The 23,421-nt window shown below is 37.1% G+C and overlaps 2 protein-coding genes across 7 annotated transcripts in view; one reads left to right on the forward strand and one right to left on the reverse strand.

The window, feature by feature from the left end:
- TMEM178A (transmembrane protein 178A) overlaps window positions 1-23,421 on the reverse strand; it is a 474,083-nt gene that overhangs the window by 296,338 nt on the left and 154,324 nt on the right. The window lies entirely within an intron of this gene.
- THUMPD2 (THUMP domain 2 tRNA and snRNA guanosine methyltransferase) overlaps window positions 1-23,421 on the forward strand; it is a 39,564-nt gene that overhangs the window by 3,540 nt on the left and 12,603 nt on the right. For 2 of the 6 annotated variants that reach the window (XR_014051556.1, XM_081483200.1), the window contains exons 2-8: window positions 1,775-1,910; window positions 3,253-3,659; window positions 4,572-4,649; window positions 7,111-7,163; window positions 12,718-12,805; window positions 19,492-19,563; window positions 20,075-20,189. Coding sequence is in view for 3 of the 6 variants with exons in the window: in XM_081483200.1 (XP_081339326.1) it covers window positions 1,775-1,910; window positions 3,253-3,659; window positions 4,572-4,649; window positions 7,111-7,163; window positions 12,718-12,805; window positions 19,492-19,563; window positions 20,075-20,189 (949 nt within the window). In the remaining 3 variants the exon portion in view is untranslated. Of the gene's footprint in view, window positions 1-1,774; window positions 1,911-3,252; window positions 3,660-4,571; window positions 4,650-7,110; window positions 7,164-12,717; window positions 12,806-19,491; window positions 19,564-20,074; window positions 21,796-23,421 lie in introns of all 6 variants that reach the window. The other 4 variants (XR_014051557.1, XM_081483203.1, XR_014051558.1 and 1 more) reach the window with 4 other exon arrangements.

Below are 23,421 nucleotides of genomic sequence, written 5' to 3' on the forward strand. Positions count from 1 at the left end.
ATTATGTAAGTTTAAGGTGATTTGATACATTTATATGTTGCAAAATGATGACCACCATAGCATTAGCTAACACCTCCATCCCATCATGTAATCAGCATTACTTTTTTGATGTGAACATTTAAGATCTACCCTTTTAGCAACTTTCAGCTAGGTAATACAGAATTGTTAGCCAAAATCACCATGCTATACATCAGAATCCCAGAACTTGTTAATCTTATAACTATAGAAGTATTGGGGTTTTAATTGTCATCAACTTAGGGCTTCCCCAGCAGAGATTCTTCTTCATCAAGCTAGAGTGTAACTTTAGAAATTACTATCCCAAAAGCTTAATTAGAACAGGTCAGATCAAACATACCATACACTTGGAGTTCAAGTTCCCACTGAGTGGGAGCTGCCTATACACATGGAACACCCCTGATTCCATGGTTGCCTCAGTCCTACGAGATGACTTAAAACCGTGTTAGTTAGCCCATGGCCACTGCTAAAAGGAGGATGCTAGGATCATCCACAACCGTCCTGAACTTGAGGGGGTTGGGTTGACCCGAAAGGTTTAGGATTCCATTGGCATTGAGCATCATTTGCTGTACCTCATTTGACTCTCTGAATCAGTACTCTTTTCATTTTCCTTTCTTCTCTGACTTTGTCCACATATCTATCCTGTCTTCAAAGCCTCTTTCAGTTTGATGCATACTTGTGCTTCTATCCATTGTCCAGTTCCCACAGCCAAGTGGTTCATTATTTCTTCCTCAGTAATCGACTTCTCCCTCCAGCATCACATTCAGCACTCAGTCCTTTATGCCCCATCCACAGAAATCTTTCTTCCAGCTAATTTAGTGCTGTCATAGTTCATCAAAAGTCTATAATGGTGACCCATTACCATCTGGGGTAAAATCGTGACTGTTTTTCAAGCTGGGCCTGAGCTACACCATCCGTCTACCTGACACCATCAGTCAGCATCACACAGCCCTGCTGTCTTACAGTTTACTTTAGCCAGGTTGTCACGTCCACCTCTGCATTCTTCCCCTTCGTTCCTTTGTGAGAATCCCTCTTACTAAATCTTACAGGATTCTTTCCCAAGACTTTTACTAATGATGGCTTCCATCGTTAGTAATGCTTATTGTACCTGCAACTTAATCAGAACATTTATTAACATTTTACTTTTTTCCTGGGTTTAATGCAAGTTATTGTCTTATACATTTTACATTTTAATTGTATGTCAGTATATGCCTGTTACATTATTATTCATCTTTAGTATTTATACTGTATACTTCCTTGTAGACCATGAGGTAGATGTTTAATAAATACCTACTGGTTAGGTTAAACTTGGTCTAGACACCTAATTTGTCCTATCCATTTTGCCTTTCCTTTGCCCACTTTTAATAGTTGTGTGAGATTTGATAATTAATCAGTATTTTGTGTTCTATTTTTTTTAGTAGTGTGCACACACACACTTTCCAAAAAGTAACACAGAAAGATTATGATCTTGGTCACTGACTGTGTGACTTCATACAAATTATTTAACCACTCTAAGCCTCAATTTTCTAGTCTATAAAATGGAGATGATAAAATCTACCTTAGAGGGTGTTACAGGATGAGTGGGAAAAACGTATTCAGAGTGCCTAGGACAGTCTAATAAATAGTAGATACTTCAGAAATAGGCATTTTTATTATTGTTAGTCTAGATGCTATGTTTTAATGCATTAAGGGGGAGGGAAGGGAAATGATTCTTACTCTGACATTGAACTACATTAATATCTATTTTTTCTATCTCTAGGTTGAATACATTTCAGGAAAAGTTTTTTTCACCACCTGTTCTGACTTGAATATGCTGAAACAATTGAAATCTGCAGAAAGGTTATTTTTGCTGATTAAAAAGAAGCTTCCATTTCCTGTTTCTTCTGTAAGTAAAGGTAGGTGTATACCTGTTGCTTTTACCCGCATGATATAGTACACTCCAAAGTTTTTTGCTTGGCAATTAATATGTAACCATTTCACATTTTTAAGAATCATTCATACCCCTGGGATCATTAATGATTTTTCTGTATTTCCTGAATATTATCACCTAATTGTGTCTCTTCTCTTTTACAAGATTTGACCAATGTGCTGTCTTGCTTCTGAGATTTTAGTGTCCTAAGTCACATTTCTTCCTTGAGAATTATGATCAGACACCTTCTCTAAGGCTATATATGGTTGGTGCATATTTAGATTTAGGAGCATGTAGTAACCCCAAATGCATTGATTTAAATAATTTGTCAGAACTTATAAATTTTACCTGATGAGTGATATAATTGGAAAATACTACATAGTAAAATTTCCTGTTTTGGGAACTTTAAATTGATAAAGCATTAGAGTTAAAGAAGGCTTAAGAGATTTCTTGTCCACGCCCTACTTTTATGAATATGCTGCTGAAACAATGTAAAGATATTGACAAAAGCAAAAAAGGATCAGCTACAGCTGGATAAAACATTGCCTTAAATCTTATTTTGATTGCTGCTTATGCACAAGAAATCATGTCATTACACAGTCTATAATAAACTGTGTCAAGAGCAATTCAAATGGCAAGAAATCAAGATGGGGCAGAAAAATTGTTTTAAAACAAATCCTAAGGTATTATATTGTAAGGTCAGTATAATTTCATCCCAATATTCTACACACTTTCATCTTTAAAGAACTACAGTAATTACTCTTTGATCATCTTGATGGCTTTTGTTTATCAAGAAAAGATTACATTTTACTAAGCATGACTGCCAGTTCCTAAATTATGAATGAGTTGTGTATCTGAAATGTTACTTAATAGAAGCTCATTTTATGATCTATTGTAATATTTTGTGGTCTAAAATAGTCTCAAGATTCAGTTGCTCTGTTTTTGAGCTCTGTTTTGCAATTTACTCTATTTTTTTAAACTTAATTTTTTATAGGCAAGATCAGAAGTACTTTAAAGATCAACACACATTGTATGTCTCTGTGTATATCGAAGAGATACATATGTTATCATAGGACAAATGATCTTCCTAAAGTAAATGGTAACTTTATAGGAATTTTAAAACAGGTTTGATGTTAAGTATGGAATATGTGAATGAACTTTATTCTGTACAATATTCTTAAGTTAAATTATATAAGTTCCAGATAAAAGGGAAATCAGTATTCATGTAGCAACTTAATAAAATTTCTTATTTTAAAGAAATAAAGGTAATGGGATTTGAGGGTGTGAATAGCTTCCATAAAGGATAAACTGAGATTTTACTTATTTAGGAAAAATATTTAATGAACTGCAAAGACTTATAAATGATGATCCTGAAAGTTGGTTGAATGCCATTTCAATTCGGAAGAATCTTCTTGAACTTGATGCAAAAAAGGAAAAACTTTCTCACAAAAATTTTAACCCACTCAAAAGAAAAGTGGGAGAAGATGATATCACTGCTAAGAAATTGAAAACGGAACAAATCCAAGAGATACAAGAGACTAAGGAATGCGAGCTGGAAAAACAAATAGAAGAAGAAATATTGGAGCAAGGAAATTTTACCGCTGAAGGAGAAAAATTTCAAGAAGAACTTCAGAATGATGTAACAGAAGCTGTTGATACTTGTAACCAGACCAACTTAACTTTTAGAGTTTCCTGTCGCTGCAGTGGAGCCATTGCAAAAACCATTACTGCACAGGTACACTTGTCCCGCAGAGTGGGTTCCAATTTTCTAAAAGAATTAATTATTCTTTAGATCAAAAATGAGGTGAAAACCTTTCACAGAATACATAACCAGGCCCAGACAGATAGCTCGGCCTAATCACACATAACTAAATCGCTTCTAAAAATGCATTTTCCTTCTTAACTTTACCTCAGATGCTTAAGAGGAATACTGTGCCAGTCTACATAAAGACTTCCTTTTACTTTCTCCCTAAAAGTTTCCTTAAACTCATAGATACTGTTTACATTTGGAAATTCTAATATTATGGCCCTAAGCTTTTTGGCTTTCTCTTCAGTTCGGTTCTGTGTTGGTCGAGTGGTTGCTCTGCACCGGCTCTTGCATGTGGGATCTTCCCGGACCCAGACTGAGATACACAGGTGTACTTCCAAGGAGCACAAACACCACAAATGGACCCTGCAAAGTTTAGTGATATAGAGGGCATAGGTGTGGGTCCTTGGGCCAGTCTTAAAATCAGACTGACTCTTCAGTCTGAACCTAATGCTACTAAATGGGTAATTTTTAAACATACACGATTACCATAGCTAAAATAGTTCATCTTTCAGTTTGCATCTATTTCCTGGAACCCAGAATGACCATATTTATCAGGCCACAATCTGGTTATTTCATGTGTCTGAAATTACAAGGAGAGAGATTACACACAAGTAAATGTCAATGCCATAAGATTTATTGGGGTGGAAGAGGTGCAATGCACCCTTCTTGCCTTGAATAGAAAATGCTTTCGTGTAGTATTTTAATATTGTAACCTTAAATTACCATCGGATAGTGTGATTGATTTCCCTGCAGGCTCTGTTAGTTTTTTGCTTACGTTTAAACTTAAATTTTTCATTTTTAGTATTCTTATCTTTTCTTAACCTGTTGCCTTTTCAGGAGGTAGGAAGAGTAATTGGAATTGCTCTTATGAAACAGTTTGGATGGAAAGCAGATTTGAGGAATCCAAATTTGGAGGTAATGAACGTTCATTTTATTTTATATGCTTATAACCTAATTCTTTAAAGACAATGCCAACTATTCTTTTTTTTTTCATTGAAATATCGTTGACATAAAATATTATGATTCACGTGAATTACACAGTGATTCAACATTTGCATACATTATAAAATCATCACAAGCCTAATAGCCATCTATCTGCATTCAGAGTTATTACAATACAGCTGCGATGTCAACAACTTTTACTGTGCTTTTTAACTTTGCTTTAAAGTTTTAAAAGTCATGTCTACGTGGATCCAGCAGTCTGATTCCTCCTTAGCAACAGAATACTGCAGATTCTTTTGCTAGTAGTTTTCACTGTGAAAATGTCTCATTCAGATTGAACTTTTGGAGTAGAATTGTTTAGTCGCAGTTAAACTAAACATTACAGAGATGCTCTCTGTAATCACTATAGTACATAACAAATGTCTATAATAAGAAATTCTAGTTAATGTAAAAAATAAAATTGGAAAACAAAAAGACCCGTACCAATCTCAAGAGTGTGTTAATAGTGGCTTTGTTAGGCTTGTGGGATTATTTTTCTTTCCCTTTTCTCTATTTTCAAAATTAATTTAATGAGGTTATACCATTTTTAATTGTAACGAAGTAAACACATGGGAAAATGAATTTTAACTATAACAAATGTTCTTCAATGTTTTTTGAAAACCATAAGTTTGGCCAGGGGTCATTTTTATGATTCATTAACTGGTAGATTATTTTTATATAGCTTTAAATGGAGTAATGGCTAGTCAAATCAGAAGACTTTGTGTTGTTTTCTCTTTTTCTATTTGATATTTTTTGCTTTTCAAAAGTCATGCCTAATGTATATCCTTTATTGCTGTTTTTCAAAATACTTTGACGCTGAGAATGTTTTTATATGAGCGTATCTTCCTTCATCTCCCCGTTTCTAGTTTTCTTATCTTCTGTCTGGTTTCCTCCTTTCATCTCTCCCTGACTCCATCTCACTGTCTCAGAACTACAGTTTTCTCATAGTTTAGCTTATAAACAAATACATCTAATTTAATTCCTATCATCCATTTAATGCAAATAATAGCTATTGGTAGAAATAATCAACACGAAACAAAATTGACAACAGAATCACACATAGTAAAATCGGTGTGACCAAAACTGAGAGAAGAATCAAATCTTAGCAAACTGGGTTCTGTACAATTAACAGAGAAAACTTCATAGTGCAAAAAGCTGTACCTGATAACATTTGATATATGAAAATGTCAGTATATCATAACTTTAACTGTTAAATAGAAAAGAATCAGTACCAGTCAGTATCAATAGCTTTGCTAACATGAATAATATAAAAAAATTGGAAAGTTTAGCTTCAGTGATCAAAGAATTAAACTAAATGGAATTCATTCCAGATTATTCTTTTCTTAGTAAAAGCTTATCAATATTGGAATAGTTCTGATTAAACTATATTAAAATACCTTTGGGGTAAAAGTATCAGGAATCAAATGTTGTTGAGGTCAAACAGCAGAGTTAGAATATTCCATAAACCTTATCAGGCTAAAGGAGTAAGATTCTTTTAAAATTGATGTGGACTACTAATTTCAACTTGAGACATTGAAATTCTCATCATGACCTAACATGAGGACTATAGCTAACACTGTTGTGTGGTATAGGAAGGTTGTGAAGAGTAAATCCTAAGAGTCCTCATGGTGAGGAAATTTTTTTTTCCCTTTTTTGCTTTTCTTTTTATCTACATGAGAAGATGGATGTTAGTTGAACCTATTGTGATAATCATTTCGCAAGATATATGAATCAAACCTTCATGCTGTATGCCTTAAACGTAGACAGTGATGTATGTCAATTATTTCTCGATAAAACTGGAGGGAAAATAACAGAAGAAAGATGAGAGAAAGGAATAAACTCTTCATATAACTGATGTACTTTGCTGTATACCTGAAAGTAGCACAGCTTGTGGATTAACTATACCCCAATAAAAATTTAAAAAAGAAAAAAAAGACACTCGCTATAAATAATAGAGAGTGAAAGGTCGCTCTTGCTACAGTATATTTGCCTTAAGCAGGTTTTCTGTTAACCATGGTATCAAGTCTTACTTGAGGCTAGAATTAGGGTAGATTTAGGCAGTTGTCTTTAACCTAAAATGCTTAAAACTCTAATTTAGTTAGGGTAATTCAACGAATCGCTGTAAAGAAAAGTGATCTTGAGTTCTTCATAATGTGATTCTCAATATAAGTTGTTTACTAAATTGACTTCAGAATTTTTCTATGAGATGTACTTAAAATTTACTTTGCCTCTGCTCGATAAAAAATACTATGGAACATTTTTTCAGATATGAAGAGGCCTTGGAATTTCTTATGAAAATATAGGTTGTATAGGTTCAAAATGGAAGCTTTCAAATTGTCACTCGTTGGGTAATGCATTACCTGGTCCATTCTAACTTCAATATTTGTTCTTTCAGATCTTTATACATCTAAGCGACATTTACTCTGTGCTGGGAATTCCTGTGTTCAGGTAGGTATTATTTCTAAGCTTCAGGTTTGTGCCTTAGGAGAGTTTGTAAAACTAAAAACTTTGTGTTTTTATTCATAGTATGAAACGCTGATATATCAGAGGGAGCTTAAATCAAAGCCTTTGCGTTCTTTGCTTGAGCCAGTAAAGTATTTGCATGGAACTTACTGGATCCTGATTGGACTGGTTAGAGTTGTAAAAGGTTTCATCACAATAATCGACTGATTACATGTTTCACACTGAAAATTATATGTATTTTTTGTATTAAACTATTTTCACGGGCCCACATTTAAACTAAGTTTTAGTCCATTGGCCTCTTGGATTTTTCATTAAAATAGAAAATACATCACAGTTCACCTTGAACATACTTCACATTTTACTGCAGTTTTTTTTTGTTGGAGAGTAATTCCAATTTTTAAAATCTTCTTCAGGTTTTCTCCCTAGTTATGTTGGGTGCTATACAATAATAAATGCAGTTGATTCTCTTTCTTATTCAGAACTATTTATTGAATGCTTATCGTATAGCAAGTACTTTCTCAGAGCTTTGGGAAGGAATGGACGGTTGGATGATGGAAATAGTGATTTGCAGTTTCTTGGGAGCATGTAAATATTGTTGGCATCTTCAAAACATTTTATATGCAGAGCCATGTTTACATAGTATAAAGTGACTTAGATATCTTTTCTCTAGGTGATTCTAGGTATGGAATATTTTTTAAATCATAAAAATCCTATGGAAAGATCCCATTGACCCTAAGCTCACATTTGTGCATGCATAAGCCTGGATCAGGATGTAAAAAAGAATACTTAAGGTCATTGTAACAGTTTTATCAAATGGTGCACCATTGCAGTTGATTAGCATGGTGCTGAGGACATTGTAGATGTTCAAGAAATGCTGACTGATTGAGTTCTTGCTGTGTGCTAGGTATAGGGTAGGCCCCACTAGCCTTGAGATTACAAAAATCATGTGCCAGTAGTCACTTTCACACACACGAGGTCATCACATGCCTCAAGGCCCTGTTGGCTTCCCTTGGCCCCCACCTACTCCAGTACCCTCCCAACTCTCCCAGACCAAACCTAACCCACTGTTTTACATCTACACCTACAAGGTGTCCAGGCTTCCCTACCTCAGTGCCTTTTGGAGTGCCAGGCCCTAACCCCTGCAGAATATTTGTAAAACCGATTGACTTTCTTTTTTCTTTTTTTGTTTTAGCAATTTTGCCTCCCTGGGTGTTTTTAAATTTTATAACAGTTGACAAGAAAGGGGGGAATCAAAAAATGGCCATATTTCAACCTTAGTATAGTTACTGATAGTCACCATGACAAGGGTCAGGAAGACTAGTAAGAGAGTAAATATATATTTTAGAAGGATTCATAAAAAAGGTAAACATTCTTTAACACTTTGGCCCATTTTAGATGAGTTTAAGTATCTAGAATATTGATTTATAAAGGGATATTTCATCCCTTGCAGGGCTGACTGAGGGGCTTCCCTGGTGGCTCAGCAGTAAAGAATCTGCCTGCAATGCAGTAGCTGCAGGAGATGCAGGTTCGATCCCTGGGTGGGGAAGACCCCCTGGAGGAGGACATGGCAGCCCACTCCAGTGTTCTTGCCTGGAGAATCCCATGGACAGAGGAGCCTGGAGGGCTACAGTCCATGGGGTTGCAAAGAATCGGATGTGATGCAGTCAACGTAGCATGCATGCACGCCCCCACACACAGGGCTGACTGATGAGGCACACATGTATTTAGATTTTTTGGCACCAAATAACAACTATATATAAAAATGCTAAATTTCATGCTTTTATTATTAACATATATTTTATATGAAAGTTCTTATATGAGTGTTTTTAAAAGGTATACAATTTTATTTAATGCTTGCTAAATACCCTCAAGAAGTCATGCTTATAGCATCTCAATAATAACCAGTAATTTAACCTAAAAGTTGACAAACAAAAGGTATGTATCTGAAAATTAAGGCTCAGACCCTGAATGATCAGTGGCTGAAAATAAGCCTATGTTGGATGCTCCATGATTAGTCTTGTTTGTCTACCTCAGCAAAGGATGGAAGCAGTCACAATGTGTATTGGCTTAAAAAACAATTCACTGTTGTGTGAGGCAAGGGGGTGCTGTGAAGAATTGAACAGCAGATAGACGTGGACAAGAGAAGTGATCCTGGAGGTCACACATTGCCCGCTGGTGACCCTGACAAGAGAAGAAAGTCAGAAGTAATGGAACAGAGCATAGAGCAGCCATGAAGTTTAAGGGATGCATAAAAATGTGTATCTCACTTGTTCCTAAAGACATTGTTCACAATGGAGCTCTTCTTTCTTTGCTGTGAAGGACTGTTTGATATGAGTAGCTCCATAGGTATTAACTGTATCCAGCTGTGCCACGCTGTGCACACCATCTGTTAACAGTACAGCATAGTGAATAAGAACCGTGGACTTCAGTTCCACCTAACCCTGCAAATTTGGGCATGTTATCACATTCCTCTGCTATAAAATCAGGGAAAGGATGGCTTTCTAGCTTTGTGATTGGGATTAAATGAGATAACACATGTTGAAAATGAGGCAACCATTTTTAAGATACAGTACATGGTGAATAAATTTTAGCTGTTCTTTTTTTTTTTTTTTTTTTAAACAGATCAACAACTAGGGAGGGAAGGGAAGAAATATTTATCAGAGTAAAATTCATTCATTCAATTAATTTGAATCTAATGAGTACTTGGGCTTCCCTGGTGGCTCTGCAGCAAAGAATTCACCTGCAATGCAGGCGACCTCCTGCAGTGCGGGAGATGTGGGTTCAATCCCTGGGTCAGGAAGATCCCACATGCCATGGCCCATACACCGCAACTACTGAGCCCATGTCCCTAGAACCCTCTAACCCCAACAAAGAGTAGCCCCAACTCTCCACAACTAGAGAAAGCCTGCACACAGCAATGAAGACCCACCCCGCATAGCCAAAAATTAAATAGTAAGTTTTTAAAGTTTTTTTAAATTAAAGAACACAGAGGAGTGTCACTTGATGTATCACTCAAATGGAAAATAATAAACAAGGGAAGGAAAGGATCTTACAAGCAAGGAATTGCCTGCGCAGAGGCATGGAGGTGTGAGGAAGCTTGAAGTGTATGGGCCACAGCAAGTACTTTTGGTGCAGATGGGACAGGGGGCGCATAGGGAGAGTGGTAGAAAAGGAGACTGAGGACTAGAAATAAGTCATAAAGGGTCTTATAAGCCGGGTTAAACTACTCAGATTTTATTATAAAGGCAGTAAGAATTTGAAGCGGGAGAGTGATGTGATTTGATTCTTGATTTTTGAAAAATTACCAAGGAAATTATATTTTAAAGTAGAAGAGAAATAAAAAGGAAAAGGGGGGTTTTACTCCTATGATTGTTCAGGCAATGAATGATGAAGAACTGAACTAAGGCTGAATTGGGGATAATAAAACGGAGATCATGATTTCAAGAAAAACCTGAGGAGTCTAGAATAATTTCCAGATACCTGATTTTGGCAGCTGAGAGACACTGATGTCAGTCACTGAGATATAAAATATGGGGAAGGGAAGTAGTTGTGTGTTCAGTGAAGCATGTCCAAGTAGACATTTAAAGTTACAGCTCTGGAGGTGACAAGTCTTGGCTGGAGATGTAGATAAGGATACCCTATATATTGTAGATCGGAAATGGCCTAAGAAAATGAAGAAATGTATGGAGATATGAAATACAGGGAAAGGAGAGTATGCTTATTTTATATCTGTAAGTTTTGCAATACTTCCAGGTAAAAGGTGTCCAAACACACATTTGAAGATGAAGATCTGGGATTCAGGGGACTGATCTAGGCTAGAGATGGAGATGAGAATGTCTTCAACTTGGTGATAGATGGTGTGTAAGAGAATAAAGAAGAGATTCATATATGAGGACAAGAGGATCAAAAGCCACATTTATTTTTGTATGGGGTAAAAGCCAGCTAAAACTCCAAGTAAACACATTAGCCAGGTTCTATGAAAGTAGAGAATTATTTTTATTTTCCAAGACTTTATTTCTGAACACTTCTTTTCCCTGAATAATTTTATTTTACTGATATAATGAGGCCCTTTTGTTGAAGTAGTAGCAGATTAGTTTTTGTCCAAGCAAAATAAGAATGGGTTCCCTTTTGTCACATATTAATAGAGTTAGCTCCCATGAAATAAAACCTCTATTAGCAAAAGTATGCACACAATAGTCAAAAATTGCAAAGGTTCTATATAAATTCTGGATGCGTAGAAAAGGACTTTGTAATATATATGGACAAAGACAGTTATCCATACCAATTCTATTTGTATGTGTGTGTGTCTCGAATGAAAGTAATTTCTCAGTTTTGGTTTTACCTAATGTGTTTTGTAGCGAAATAATTGCTGCACTTAGCCTGCTGAAGCAAGATTCGTTGATCAAATTATTTTATAATTCTTCTACCCACAAAGTTTATATCCCAGATTCCAAATCTCTGGATATAGTACTATTTACAGTATGAAATTTTATTTCCTGTAAAACCTTTTTAACAAAAACAACCTCTCATAGTTTTATCATGCAGGCTTCTTCATAATAATAGTAAATACACAATTACAGTTTTATTTAAAAGACATACCTCATCTAACTCGAAGATCTTCAGAGGCTTGCAATAAATACAGACAAAACAAGATAACTTAAAGAGCAGAAAATGTTGAAAGGAAATAGGGTTTGGAAAACACTGTAGCTTTGTGTAATGTTAGTAGAAGAGCCCTCTTAGTGGCTTTGGAACAGGCCTAACCGCAAAACAACCAAGCTCTGATTTTTGAAATCATACATCATGTCTTACCAATAAATTGTGTACATAAAATAGATAAGTGCATTGAAATTTCCAAGGAAATGTTGTTTGCAAGGAAATGCACCAGAAACATAGAAATAATATTTTGAAAATCTGTATCACATCTGGAAACACCAATATTAGCAATGATGGGGTAGAAGATAAAGTATGAAGTGATACATAATGGAGACCAGTGAACTCATGGGGGAGTCCTCCGCTTCAGCATTTCATTCAATAAATTATTTTAGACAATGCAGTGTCAAGCTTCAGTCCAACTTTAGAGAAAGATGCAAATGAGCAAAAGGCAAACTTACAAAAGGGGCCTTTTAGAAATTCTTTAAGGGTTAGCATCCATTCAGCCATGCTTCCTATACTGCATCTGTACCACAGTGCAGTTTACTCCTCTTGATGACTCTGGATCAGTAAAAAAAGGTCTATTCTACGTGGGAAGTCAGGGAAGCATATAAAATTAGAAAGACTACCCTCATGTGATTAAATTTTTTAAAGTTAAACACATAAGGGTTTAAATTTGCAGAATTTAAAAAATTTTCCTTTCTGAAATACCACACTGGCTGGTTAGACAAGGTGCCAGTTAGAGAAGGTAATTTTGTATTAATAAAAAAGTTGTATACCCTCTAACTTAGGGAATACTTCAGTGCATGATGTACAGGTATGAACGGGTTCGTTATTTTTGTTTGTATCCTATTAACATACAGTAACATTGGGTGTTGTTTTACTTTAGGGTTCCTTTATCCTGCAGAGCTTACATCAAGACAGCAGGATTGAGATCTACCATAGCCTGGGCAATGGCCTCCCTCGCAGAAATTAAGGTAAGGAACCTATTCTTGTCCCTTTTAATTGAATACCAAGGTCCTTTCCATAATTAATTTACATAGCCTCTTATTGATGGTTGCTTTCTTTTCTCTTTGTTTCTTTTAACCTTTTTTATTCTGTTTTTTTTTTTTTTCTTGCCATTACACTTACGAACTGCAGAGATAGGCTGTTGTCAAACTTCTAGGAGTATTTTGGCTATGAAAATGCTGAGTCAAAAGATAACTACATTTTATTATTTCTAATTGTTTTGTCACAGTCATGTGGCCTCTACAACATCTACTTCTTAAAATTTAACCAAGATCTTGATCAGTTTTTGTAAATGCTCCATGAACATAAAAAAATAATTTTATTTTCTAGTCAAGAGATGGCCTCTGTATCTTTTATTTGCTATTTTACTGTCTGCTCAGTACTGAAAGAGGTATTTTGAAATTTATTAGATTATATTTTTCAAGATTTTGCATTTTTATTCATTGTTATCTCATTCTGTAGTTTGTTCTGTAGTTTGGTTTATACTCATTTATGACTGCTACTGCCTCATTGTGAAGGGTTCCTTTTTATTGTTATTAGTTTTCATTATGTTGATTTGTAAGTTTAAACTTAAATTTCACCATGTATTATTAGTAGTTCCACTCTTTTTTTTCTTTGCATTTTCCTTTGTAGTTCTGCTTTGTTTTCAACTTTGTTTTCAGTGTGTATTTTTTATAAACACAGAACTCTGTCTTTATCCCACAATGATAGGCTCTTTCAGTGAGAGAATTCAGTACAGTATTATGATAGATACACCAGTTATGACAGATTTACTTTGCAACTTCTTGCAGTTTACTCTCTTTATTTTTGCTAGTTTCATCAAGTGAATCATCTCATTGTTTTCCCTGAGGTTAGATTTTACTCGGTGTTCTATTCCATTCATGGCTCCCTCTCCCAGCTCTCTTAATTAAACACATGGGACTTGACTCTTTAAAACGAGACATCAACTCTTTTCTTTGCCAGCACAGTTTTTACCACCTACACTCTGAACTTCCTCCCCTGTCCGCTCCTCCTTGTCATGAGACCTCCAGGGGACTTTTTCTCTTCTTCTGTCCCACCTTTACTCCTGCCTACAGTGAGACCTTTGAAACATGTTTACCCTCTTCCACTCCCAACTACTAGCTTGAACTAAATTATTTACTAAATTATTTATTATGCATCAAAATTTCCAAGTATATCCCTCCTGTTTTCAAAAGTTCTTATACTGCACTTATATTACACAACCTATCCGTAATGATTAAGATGCAATATGTGTAACATGTATTTCTATATAAACACACAAAGGTATAGTGTGAGGTGCATTGCTTCTCACCTTTCTTCTTCACTTTATCTTTCTCTCTTTGAGGTCTCTGCTTTATTTGTTGGATAGTCTTTTCTTGGTACTTTCCTCAAACTTGGTATTTGAATAATATACTCTCTGGATTCCTGTATCTCCTTACACTTCTTCCTGTCCTCTGGGTATCCCCCTTTGGCTTGGTATGAGATTCTTGAGTTGCAGTCCTTTTCTCTCAGAGGTCTATAGATGCTGTTCCATTATCCTTTCACTTCTAGTGTTTTAGGGGAGGAATTCCTGCCGCTATGATTTTTCTTTTCCTTGATAGCTATCTTGTTCTTTTTGTTTGCAAGCTTCTGAGAGTTTTCTTTTTAATCCTCTAATCTCAGGGATATTACCAGATGTACTTGTGTAAGTATCTTTTCTATTCAGCCCAGAACTAAGTGAGTCCAACTCCCTGAGTTCCCTCCCTTTCCAACTCCACCACTTACAGGCTGGGAAACTTTATGTAAGATACTTAACATCTCTGTGCCTCGGTTTCTCACTTCCAAGATGAAAATAGTCATCTCATAGGACCATGTGAGGACGAAGTGAATTAGCATTTATCAAGGGATTAGAACAACACCTCAGAGAAGGCAATGGCACCCCACTCCAGTACTCTTGCCTGGAAAATCCCATGGATGGAGGAGCCTGGTAGGCTACAGTCCATGGGGTCGCTAAGAGTCGGACACGACTGAGTGACTTCGCTTTCACTTTTCACTTTCATGCATTGGAGAAGGAAATGGCAACCCACTCCAGTATTCTTGCCTGGAGAATCCCAGGGAAGGGGAGGCCTGGTGGGCTGCCGTCTATGGGGTCGCAGAGTTGGACACGACTGAAGCAACTTAGCAGCAGCAGCAGAACAACACCTAGCATATAGGAAGTACCTGAGTGTTAACTTCTGCTGTGGTAATGTCAGGGAGGGAGAAATTACCTCGCTATCCCCCCTTGAGTTCTTTTGACTGATCTAATAATTAAATTGACACAAGACAGATTAACAGGAGAAAAAACATTTTCATTTGTATGCATGAAAGTCTCATAGAAGTGGGACCCCTGAAGTGATGGAAGCAGGCTATTTATATATTATTTTTAGACAAACAAACACTTGTGAAGATTTAACAAAACAAAGGGGTTTGTGCTTGGGGTGGCAGACTAGTGAAGAAGTAACAGTTTGTTTATCCAGCTTTCTCATTTATCCAGCCTTGAATTCCCTAACTCTGGTGATAAAGATGCTTTCTATCCTCCTGGTAGAGGGAAGGTACCTTCACTTGGGAGATGAAGTTCCTGCTTTCAGGGGGAGAGAAGTGGGTCAGAGTGTATTTTCTTTTTAATATCATTTATTTTTACCTGCTGTTTCTCAAGTAACTTTTAATTGAAAATAATCAATATGCCATTAAAGCATATTTTGGGGCATCCTGCCTTGGACCTCAACAGTAATAATAATTATAATAACTATTATTTAGAATATATAATAATTATAGAAATCATTTTTTCCTCCAGCTCAGGTACTCTTTCATCCATTATTTACTTATTATTTCCTCAACTATTTTGTTTTAGTGTTTTTTACCTTAAACAACTTCCTTTTTTTTGCTTCTGGAGTTCCTGTGATAAACATGTTAAGCTTCCTTTCTCACATGTTTTCCATCTCTTTATATTTTGCCTGTGTATTTTGAGTTTTCCTTGGACATTATCTTCCAAGGTATAACCAGAGTCACCAAAATGTGCTGTACTTTATTGAAATGTTTAGTTTTAAAATCATGGATTTTTTTTAGCTTTGGAAAATTGTGTATGTGTATGCCTAGAGAATTCCGTGGACAGAGGAGCCTGGTGGGCTGCTGTCCATGGGGTCGCACAGAGTCGGACACAACTGAAGCGACTTAGCATGCATGCATGCATTGGAGAAGGAAATGGCAACCCACTCCAGTATTATTGCCTGGAGAATCCCAGGGACAGAGGAGCCTGGTGGGCTGCCGTCTGTGGTGTCGCACAGAGTCGGACATGACTGAAGCGACTTAGCAGCAGCATGCTGTATTTGGTAAAGAACTGTCTGCCAATGCAGGAGACGAAACAAACCTGGATTCAGTCCCTAAGTTGGGAAAATCCCTTGGAGAAGGGCATGGCAACCCACGTCAGTATTCTTTCCTGGAGAATCCCATGGACAGAGGAGCCTGGAGGGCTACAGTCCATGGGGTCACACAGAGTCTGAGGCAACTTAGCACATATCACATGCTATATTTGATATCTCTAGAGGCTTTAACTTTTTTCACATATTTATCTGTTCCCTCCAGAAGTTTCATTTCACTAGATGTGTATTGTTTGTTCTGCCTGTTTTCTCTCTAGCTTTTGAGGGACTTCCTCCCCTTAGATGTGCACAGCACAGTTCTTTTGGGGGGGAACACAGTGTGACCTACCACATAAATGATCCCAGTATACAGCCTTGATCCAGGTGGCCCCTGTTTGGAGCTTGATACCTAAAACTCTGCACAAGCAGCTCAACCTTGAGTAGGCCAATGCCATGGAAACTGAAATTTAAGCCTGGGGGTGTTAGGTATTTTTCATGTTCAATGTAAACCATTCTCCTTCATACAGATCATAAAAGCAAGGAAAATCAAGTTCTATGTAAATCTTGGTTATTACTTTAAGCATATGGAAATATTTCTCTGCTGCTGTCTACATCCCCAGGTGTCATGACTAGAAAAGTCCTGCAGTAAAATAAGGACATTGAAAAATATTTAAGGGCAGATCACCTCATTGAAGAGGTACCGTGGGGAGAAAGAGCATGGAGTTTGGTTCATTTTAAGTCCTTAATAAAAATTAGTTCTCATACCACTATTAATCTTAAAATTGTCATTTAAATCATTATTCTTTTTGTTATTTTTCTGCCCCTTCATGGGGGATCCATATGGCACTCTGGTAGAATTTAGTGTCAGGGAAAAGTTTCTGAAGGACATTTTGTTTCTTTTCATCAGGTAGCCCCTGGCTCTGGCTGAACCCAGCTGCCTTCTCAGCATTCTGCCTCCTCTGTAGACAGACCAGGGGACCTCTGGGCCTGGAGCTGGGGTAGGTGTCCTGCTTGCACCTCGCTGCCCTTTCTGCCCAGGGTTTCTCACTGCTTTAGAAGCACATGCCATCCAATTAACCTGGTCATCTACAGATCTCTTGCTGTCACCGCTGTACTAGTATACACCATTATTCCTGTCAACTCAGTGTCTGCGCTATCTGATCCCTTAGTGTCTTGCTCTCCCTACCGCTCATGACCTGCTATAGTCACTTCCTAGAATTTATCATACCCAGAAAAGTACACCTTCCCCAAATCTCAGAAATGCTGCTCTTATCCTCCTTCTCCTCCCCACTCACTTCCTCTGTGCCCTGCCATAGTTTTCAAACTCCATGAGACCTCGAGTCTCCTGTGGCCCTGTGCTGTGCTGTCTTTAGTCCAGTTGTGTCCGACTCTTCGCAGCCACATGGGCTGTAGCCTGCCAGGTGCCTCTGTCCATGGGATTCTCCAGGCAAGAATACTGGAATGGGTCGCCAGGTAAGAATACTGGAATGGGTCGCCATGCCCTTCTCCAGACATCTTCCCGACCCAGGAATTGAACCAGGGTCTCCTATATTGCAGGCAGATTCTTTACCAGCTGGGCTACCAAGGAAGGCCAGTAGGTGGCCCTACTCACCACCGGTACTCAGCCCTCCCTCACCACTTGGATTTTAGGTTCTGCCATTACAGTCATTCCCTTGAGCAGACTTGTAATTCTCCTGTTTCTTAAGTGACGTAAATATTGGAATCAAAAGAGAACTTTAACATGTTCTCCTCATGAGGTCTACCAACGTATTGGAATTATAATGGATTACAATTATTATAATCATTATAATAAATGAACTGTCCTTGTTTCACTCCATTACTTGAGTGCTGGATTCCATTCCCTCTTGTCTCCTTAAGGACTTTTTTTCTCTACTGGGTCATTCCCATCAGCATGTGCACATGCTATAATATCTTGCAACTTAAAAATGAATTGACCCTCTCCTGAACCCACATGATCCATCAGCTCTCACCCCCTTCTCTGCTTCCCTTTAGAGAAAAACTTATAATCAGTCATCCGTATTTGGTGTCTACTTCCTCCTTCCCACGCTCTCTTGTGTCGCCCTTCCCTCAGGCTCTTCTCACTAGCACTCCACTCAAACCACTCATCTTGCTTATCCTACTAGCACGTGGACACTGCCATCGCTCCTGCTTGTTGGATGCTTCCCCTTTGTTTCAGGACCAGTCTAGGTTCTGTGTCAGGGTACTCTGCTGTCAGTGTACACTGCTGAACCTTCATCTACCAAACACTGGTACTTAGGAGATCACCAGCACCCAGACGATAGACTTATTTTTCTTTTTTAACCTTCTCTTAAAAACTTCAGTCACGTCAGACCATTGTCATTTTGTAATATTCCACACTGCCATCCATCCTGTTGGTTCTTCCTTTAAAATATACCCAGAATCCAACTACTACTCCCCACCTCCACCAATGTCACTCTTTATTCAGGCCACCATTATCTCTCCCTGGATTCCCTAACTAGCCTCCTCGTAACTCTTTCACTTTTCTGTGGTCCTTTCTCAACAGGGCAGCCAGAATGATCCCTTTGAAATGTTACATCATGTTTCTTCTCTGCTCAGAAGCCTGCAGTAGTTTCCCATCCTTCAGAATAGAATCAGAATCCCTGTAACACCTACAAAATCAGACGTGATGTGACACCCTCTGTCCCCCAGATGGGAGAGTCATTGGTTTTTTTTCCTCCAGATTGCCTGGTCTCCTCTCAGGTACAGAGAGGATGGCCCCTTTCCTAACCTCTTCACATTGTGTGTGTCATATGACTGACATGCTTTCGCCAATTAAATGTTGGTGGAAATGATGTATGTCACTTCCAGATGGCACTTTAAAAGCCAGTGCCTGATTTGTTGTGTTTTCTTTGCCTCTGCTGGTGACCCCTTCACTGTTTGACTTTCTGGGTGAGAAGCAGAAGCCCCAGGAGTCATACTGTAGGCTTGTACCATGAGCTGCAGTGTTTGAAACCTGTAGGACGTGGTGGTTGTAATTCTACACAGCCCATCTTGGTGGAGCTGCCTGGGGCATCCCCACTTCCTCTCCCCCTCACCGCGCCTGGGCCACACGCTCTCCTGCCTGAGCTTTAAACATGCCAAGCAGACACCTGCACTAGGCCTTTAACTACTTGAAATTCCTAATAAAGTTTAGAAAGGAATCTTTACTCTGAAATGATTGATTCCTCAAGTTTTAGGCTTCTTGTGTAATACATGTTACAGTAGATTTAACAGTAGCAAATCAACATTTCTATCTATAGGCTGGTGCCATTGTTTTAGATCCAATGTGTGGACTTGGAACAATACTTTTGGAAGCTGCTAAGGAATGGCCAGTAAGTTCAAAAGTTTGGTAAACCAAGCAGTGTTTTACTTTAATTGGTGTGTGTTGTGTATACACTTAACAATTACTTACAGGTAGATTGTCTATTTAGGGATTATTATTTTTTAATTATATGAGTTACTATTTAATTGTAGTCAAAGTAGACTATGAAAGGTTAATTAAATTACTGTGTTATTTCTTTAAATACTGTGGTAAATTTAGGAAATTATGACAGAATTCCAGTAACTAGTCATGACCTGCATTATATAAATCCCTCAATTCCTTAGACATTTGTATTATAAAATATTAATTGTAAAATGTTAAAAATTAATGTTTTAACATTTTACCAAAAACTTCTCAGGTTTTGGTCCTTGAAAGTTATTTTAAAGAAATATCCTAAATTTGTTTTAATCTGAATTAACAAACCTATTAATTTCATTTTCATCATTTTAAAAAATGCAAGTAGATTTTCTCAACTACGTAAAATATGGGTTTATTTATAATTTGAATTTCTCCCCTCATAGGATGTGTATTATTTGGGTGCTGATGTCAGTGACTCACAGTTGTCAGGTGCATATGACAATCTGCAAGCTGCAGGCCTCAAGGATAAAATTGAGTTACTTAAAGTCTCTGTTATAGGTAAGATATTAAAAATGCAAACATTTGGGGGAAATAAACATGTATAAACACATTTAGAATCATAATATAGAACAACACTCACTTTTCATACGTTCATCTAAAGGTTGAATTATTTATACCTTGTAATATATCTGTGGGGCCAATACTCAGTTTATTTCCAATATTATAATCGTAATTTTCTTATTTTTCAAAAGAGTGTACCTTTCTCCCTGAAAAGTGACCGCATGTAATTCTCAGCTAAGAAAATCATATTCTCTTGGCACAGTTGAAAATAGGTGACAGATAAGTCCCTATAATCTAGAGAAACAGTATATTGTTAAAAATTTTTTCTATTGTAGTAGAAAAGTAGTAGAAATGCATTATTAACAAAATATTAGGATAATTTTTCTATAAAGCATAATAAAGCAGCCTCAAAGAAGAAATCATATTGTTGGTTGAAGTTTCATAATTATTTGCTGCCAGTGACTATCTGTTCAATCTTTCTCTCGAGGTTTTTAACTGGACTCTGTGCGCAATACAAGTTTCTAGAGGAAGGTGAGGGATGATTAGATTGGAACCAGGTTTTCATATACCCTAATTTCTTTAAGAAAGCTCTTTTTTTGAGATCTTCAAGAAAAATGGAATAGCTTTATAAATTGTTCCAGAGCAGTGGTTTTTCAAACCCTTTGCAGTCTCCAAAGTGCCTTGGTAGCGTGAGAAAGGAAGTACTAATTTGCCCATCAGAACATTGCTGCTATACCAGCTCCACTATCGTCAGTTCTCATGTTTTGGGCATTTCCCATAAGATTTCGCTTTAAAAACAAGCGTTAAGTGCTCAATTGTTAATTAAAAAAAAAAGTTTTCTATTATATCTAGTAGCCAAATAAATCCTAGCTTTTTAAAAGATTAGTCTAACTGCCATGTTAAGAACAGACAATAGCAGAGCAAGGATGTAAAAAAAGAGACTAGTTGCAAAACTATTGCAATAATCCAGGTAAATGGTGGTGGCTTAGGGCAAAGTGGTATTGGTGGAGGTGTTGAAAAGAGGTCAGACATACATACATATATGTATTGAAGGTAGAGCTGACAGGATTTGTTAGTGGATTAAATGTGAGAAAAAGAACAAGGATGACTAAGCTTTCTGGCTTGAACAGCTAGAGGGTGGCATTGCCATTTATTGAGTTGCAGAAAACTGCAGGAGGAACAAGTTAAGATTGGGGGCCTGTTCAGTTCCGCATGATGATTAAGAACCATTAAGATCTCAAGGTAGTAGTCAACATACAGATCTGGAGTTTAGGAGAGACGGTGCACATCACTAGTCTAGATAACATTTACATCCATGAGATCACCTAGGAAATGAGCACAAATAGAGAAGAGAGAGGCTTTCTCTGAGGATGAGATGCTTAGAGTTCTGGAGGGTGAGAGGCTAGTAAAGAAACAACCAGGGATGAGAAAGTAAGAGAGAATCTGAGCAAGAATGAGCAGCTGTGTCAGATGCTGCTGGTTGGTGAAGCAAAACTCGGGTTTGACCGGTTCCATGGAGCAAAACTCAGGCCTAACTGGTTCCGTGGAGCAGCAACAACAAAGGCCTGCCTGCCTGAATGGGATCTGGAGAGAATGGGAAAAGGTAACTTGAAGAAAGCTAGTTCTCATCATTCTTTTGGGTCGTTTGGCTGGTAAGGGGAGCAGAAAACTTGACGTTCTACCAGGTGTGTTGTGGTTCACACCGTATTCTGCACAATTCATGAAGCTGCCAGGTTGCCCTGGCATCTGGGAAGTAAGGGGAAATGTGAGAAGAGATAGGTTGGGTGTCCATGAAATACATGTGGGAAATAGGGAGTGAGAAGCCCACCTTAGAGAATTTGAGTGTTTTTGCTACAGTGGCTTTATCATATATCATATGGTATAAATCCCTTTGTTTGGTAACACTGTTCTGTAACAGACTCTTTCAGCAGCAATAAGGTTTTAAAAGTGCATATTTAATGAAAAATTATATACTGAGTTTCTCTTTCTCAAGAAAGCTGTTGATGAACATACAACTGGAGTAAAATGTTTATTTACTTTTATCATGCACTGTGAGGACCACGGTGATAGCAGTAACCAAATGAAATAAACTTGTTTATAGAGGCATCTAGCATTTACTTCAAAACTTAGTCATTATTTTAAGGAGACCAAGCCAAAATTAAGTGTTTATCAGATGCAACAGAAAGAAATGCATTTAACTATCACTCTGTGAAGCATGACTTTTCATTTGGATCAAATGACCACTCTTCTAAATTAATTTTGTTCATTTTCAATTCCAAATTTTCTTATGTACATAACCAAAATGAAGCTATAGCTATTAATACATTGGCTCCATTAGCAGAAGACCTCTGCAGAAAGTTAAATGTTACCAGTTTTGTATCAGTGTTACCAGATCCTTCAAAAAGAAAATTAGCTAAGTCAATTCCAGTAATGGTTTAGTATTCCTCCTCCCTCCCAATTCTTGGAAATTTAGGAATTTTTTTTCTGTCAGAGATGAAACATCTTTCATTATTGTGAACGCTACTGTAGATTAGCTCAGCACTGTACTGTGTCTGTTTATGCATTGTTTGGTAGACTATAGCATCCTGGTGAACATTAATCTGGTGAAGATTAATGTTCTTATTAAATAAAGAAATCTATGACACAAAAATGTACTTAGAATTTGACATGGTACCTACATAATTCATAATTACCTCCAAACAAGCTGTGATGATCTGCATTGAAATAGTAACTTAAGTTATCAAAATAATACACTTAAAAAAAATTTTTAATATACGCAGAGTAACTGAACCGTAGACTATCTGTAAAGATGGTTGAATGCAAAAAAAGCAATTCACCCTGACAGTACATGCTTTTTTGTTTGCTCACCATTTGTTGGATTTCAAAATTTTTAATCCGAGTTTAAAATGGGAAAAAGACAGTTTCTTTAGCAAGTGGTACTGGAAAAGTTGGACAGCTGCATATAAATCAATGAAGTTAAAACACATCCTTATACTGTGCACAAAAGTAAACTCAAAATGGCTTAAAGACAAACATAACACTGGAGGTGGAAGAGAGGCTTAAGAGGGACAAGATGTATGTATAGTTATGACTGATTCGCATTGTTGTACGGCAGAAACCAACACAACATTGTAAAGCAATTATCCTCCAATTAAAAAAAAAGATATAACACCATAAAACTCCTATCCTAGAAGAGAGCATAGGCAAAGCATTCCCTGACGTAAATCGT

The sequence above is a fragment of the Giraffa tippelskirchi genome, chromosome 4, assembly GCF_054371585.1.
Source record: "Giraffa tippelskirchi isolate mGirTip1 chromosome 4, T2T-mGirTip1v1.2.pri, whole genome shotgun sequence".
Taxonomy (NCBI): Eukaryota; Metazoa; Chordata; class Mammalia; order Artiodactyla; family Giraffidae; genus Giraffa; species Giraffa tippelskirchi.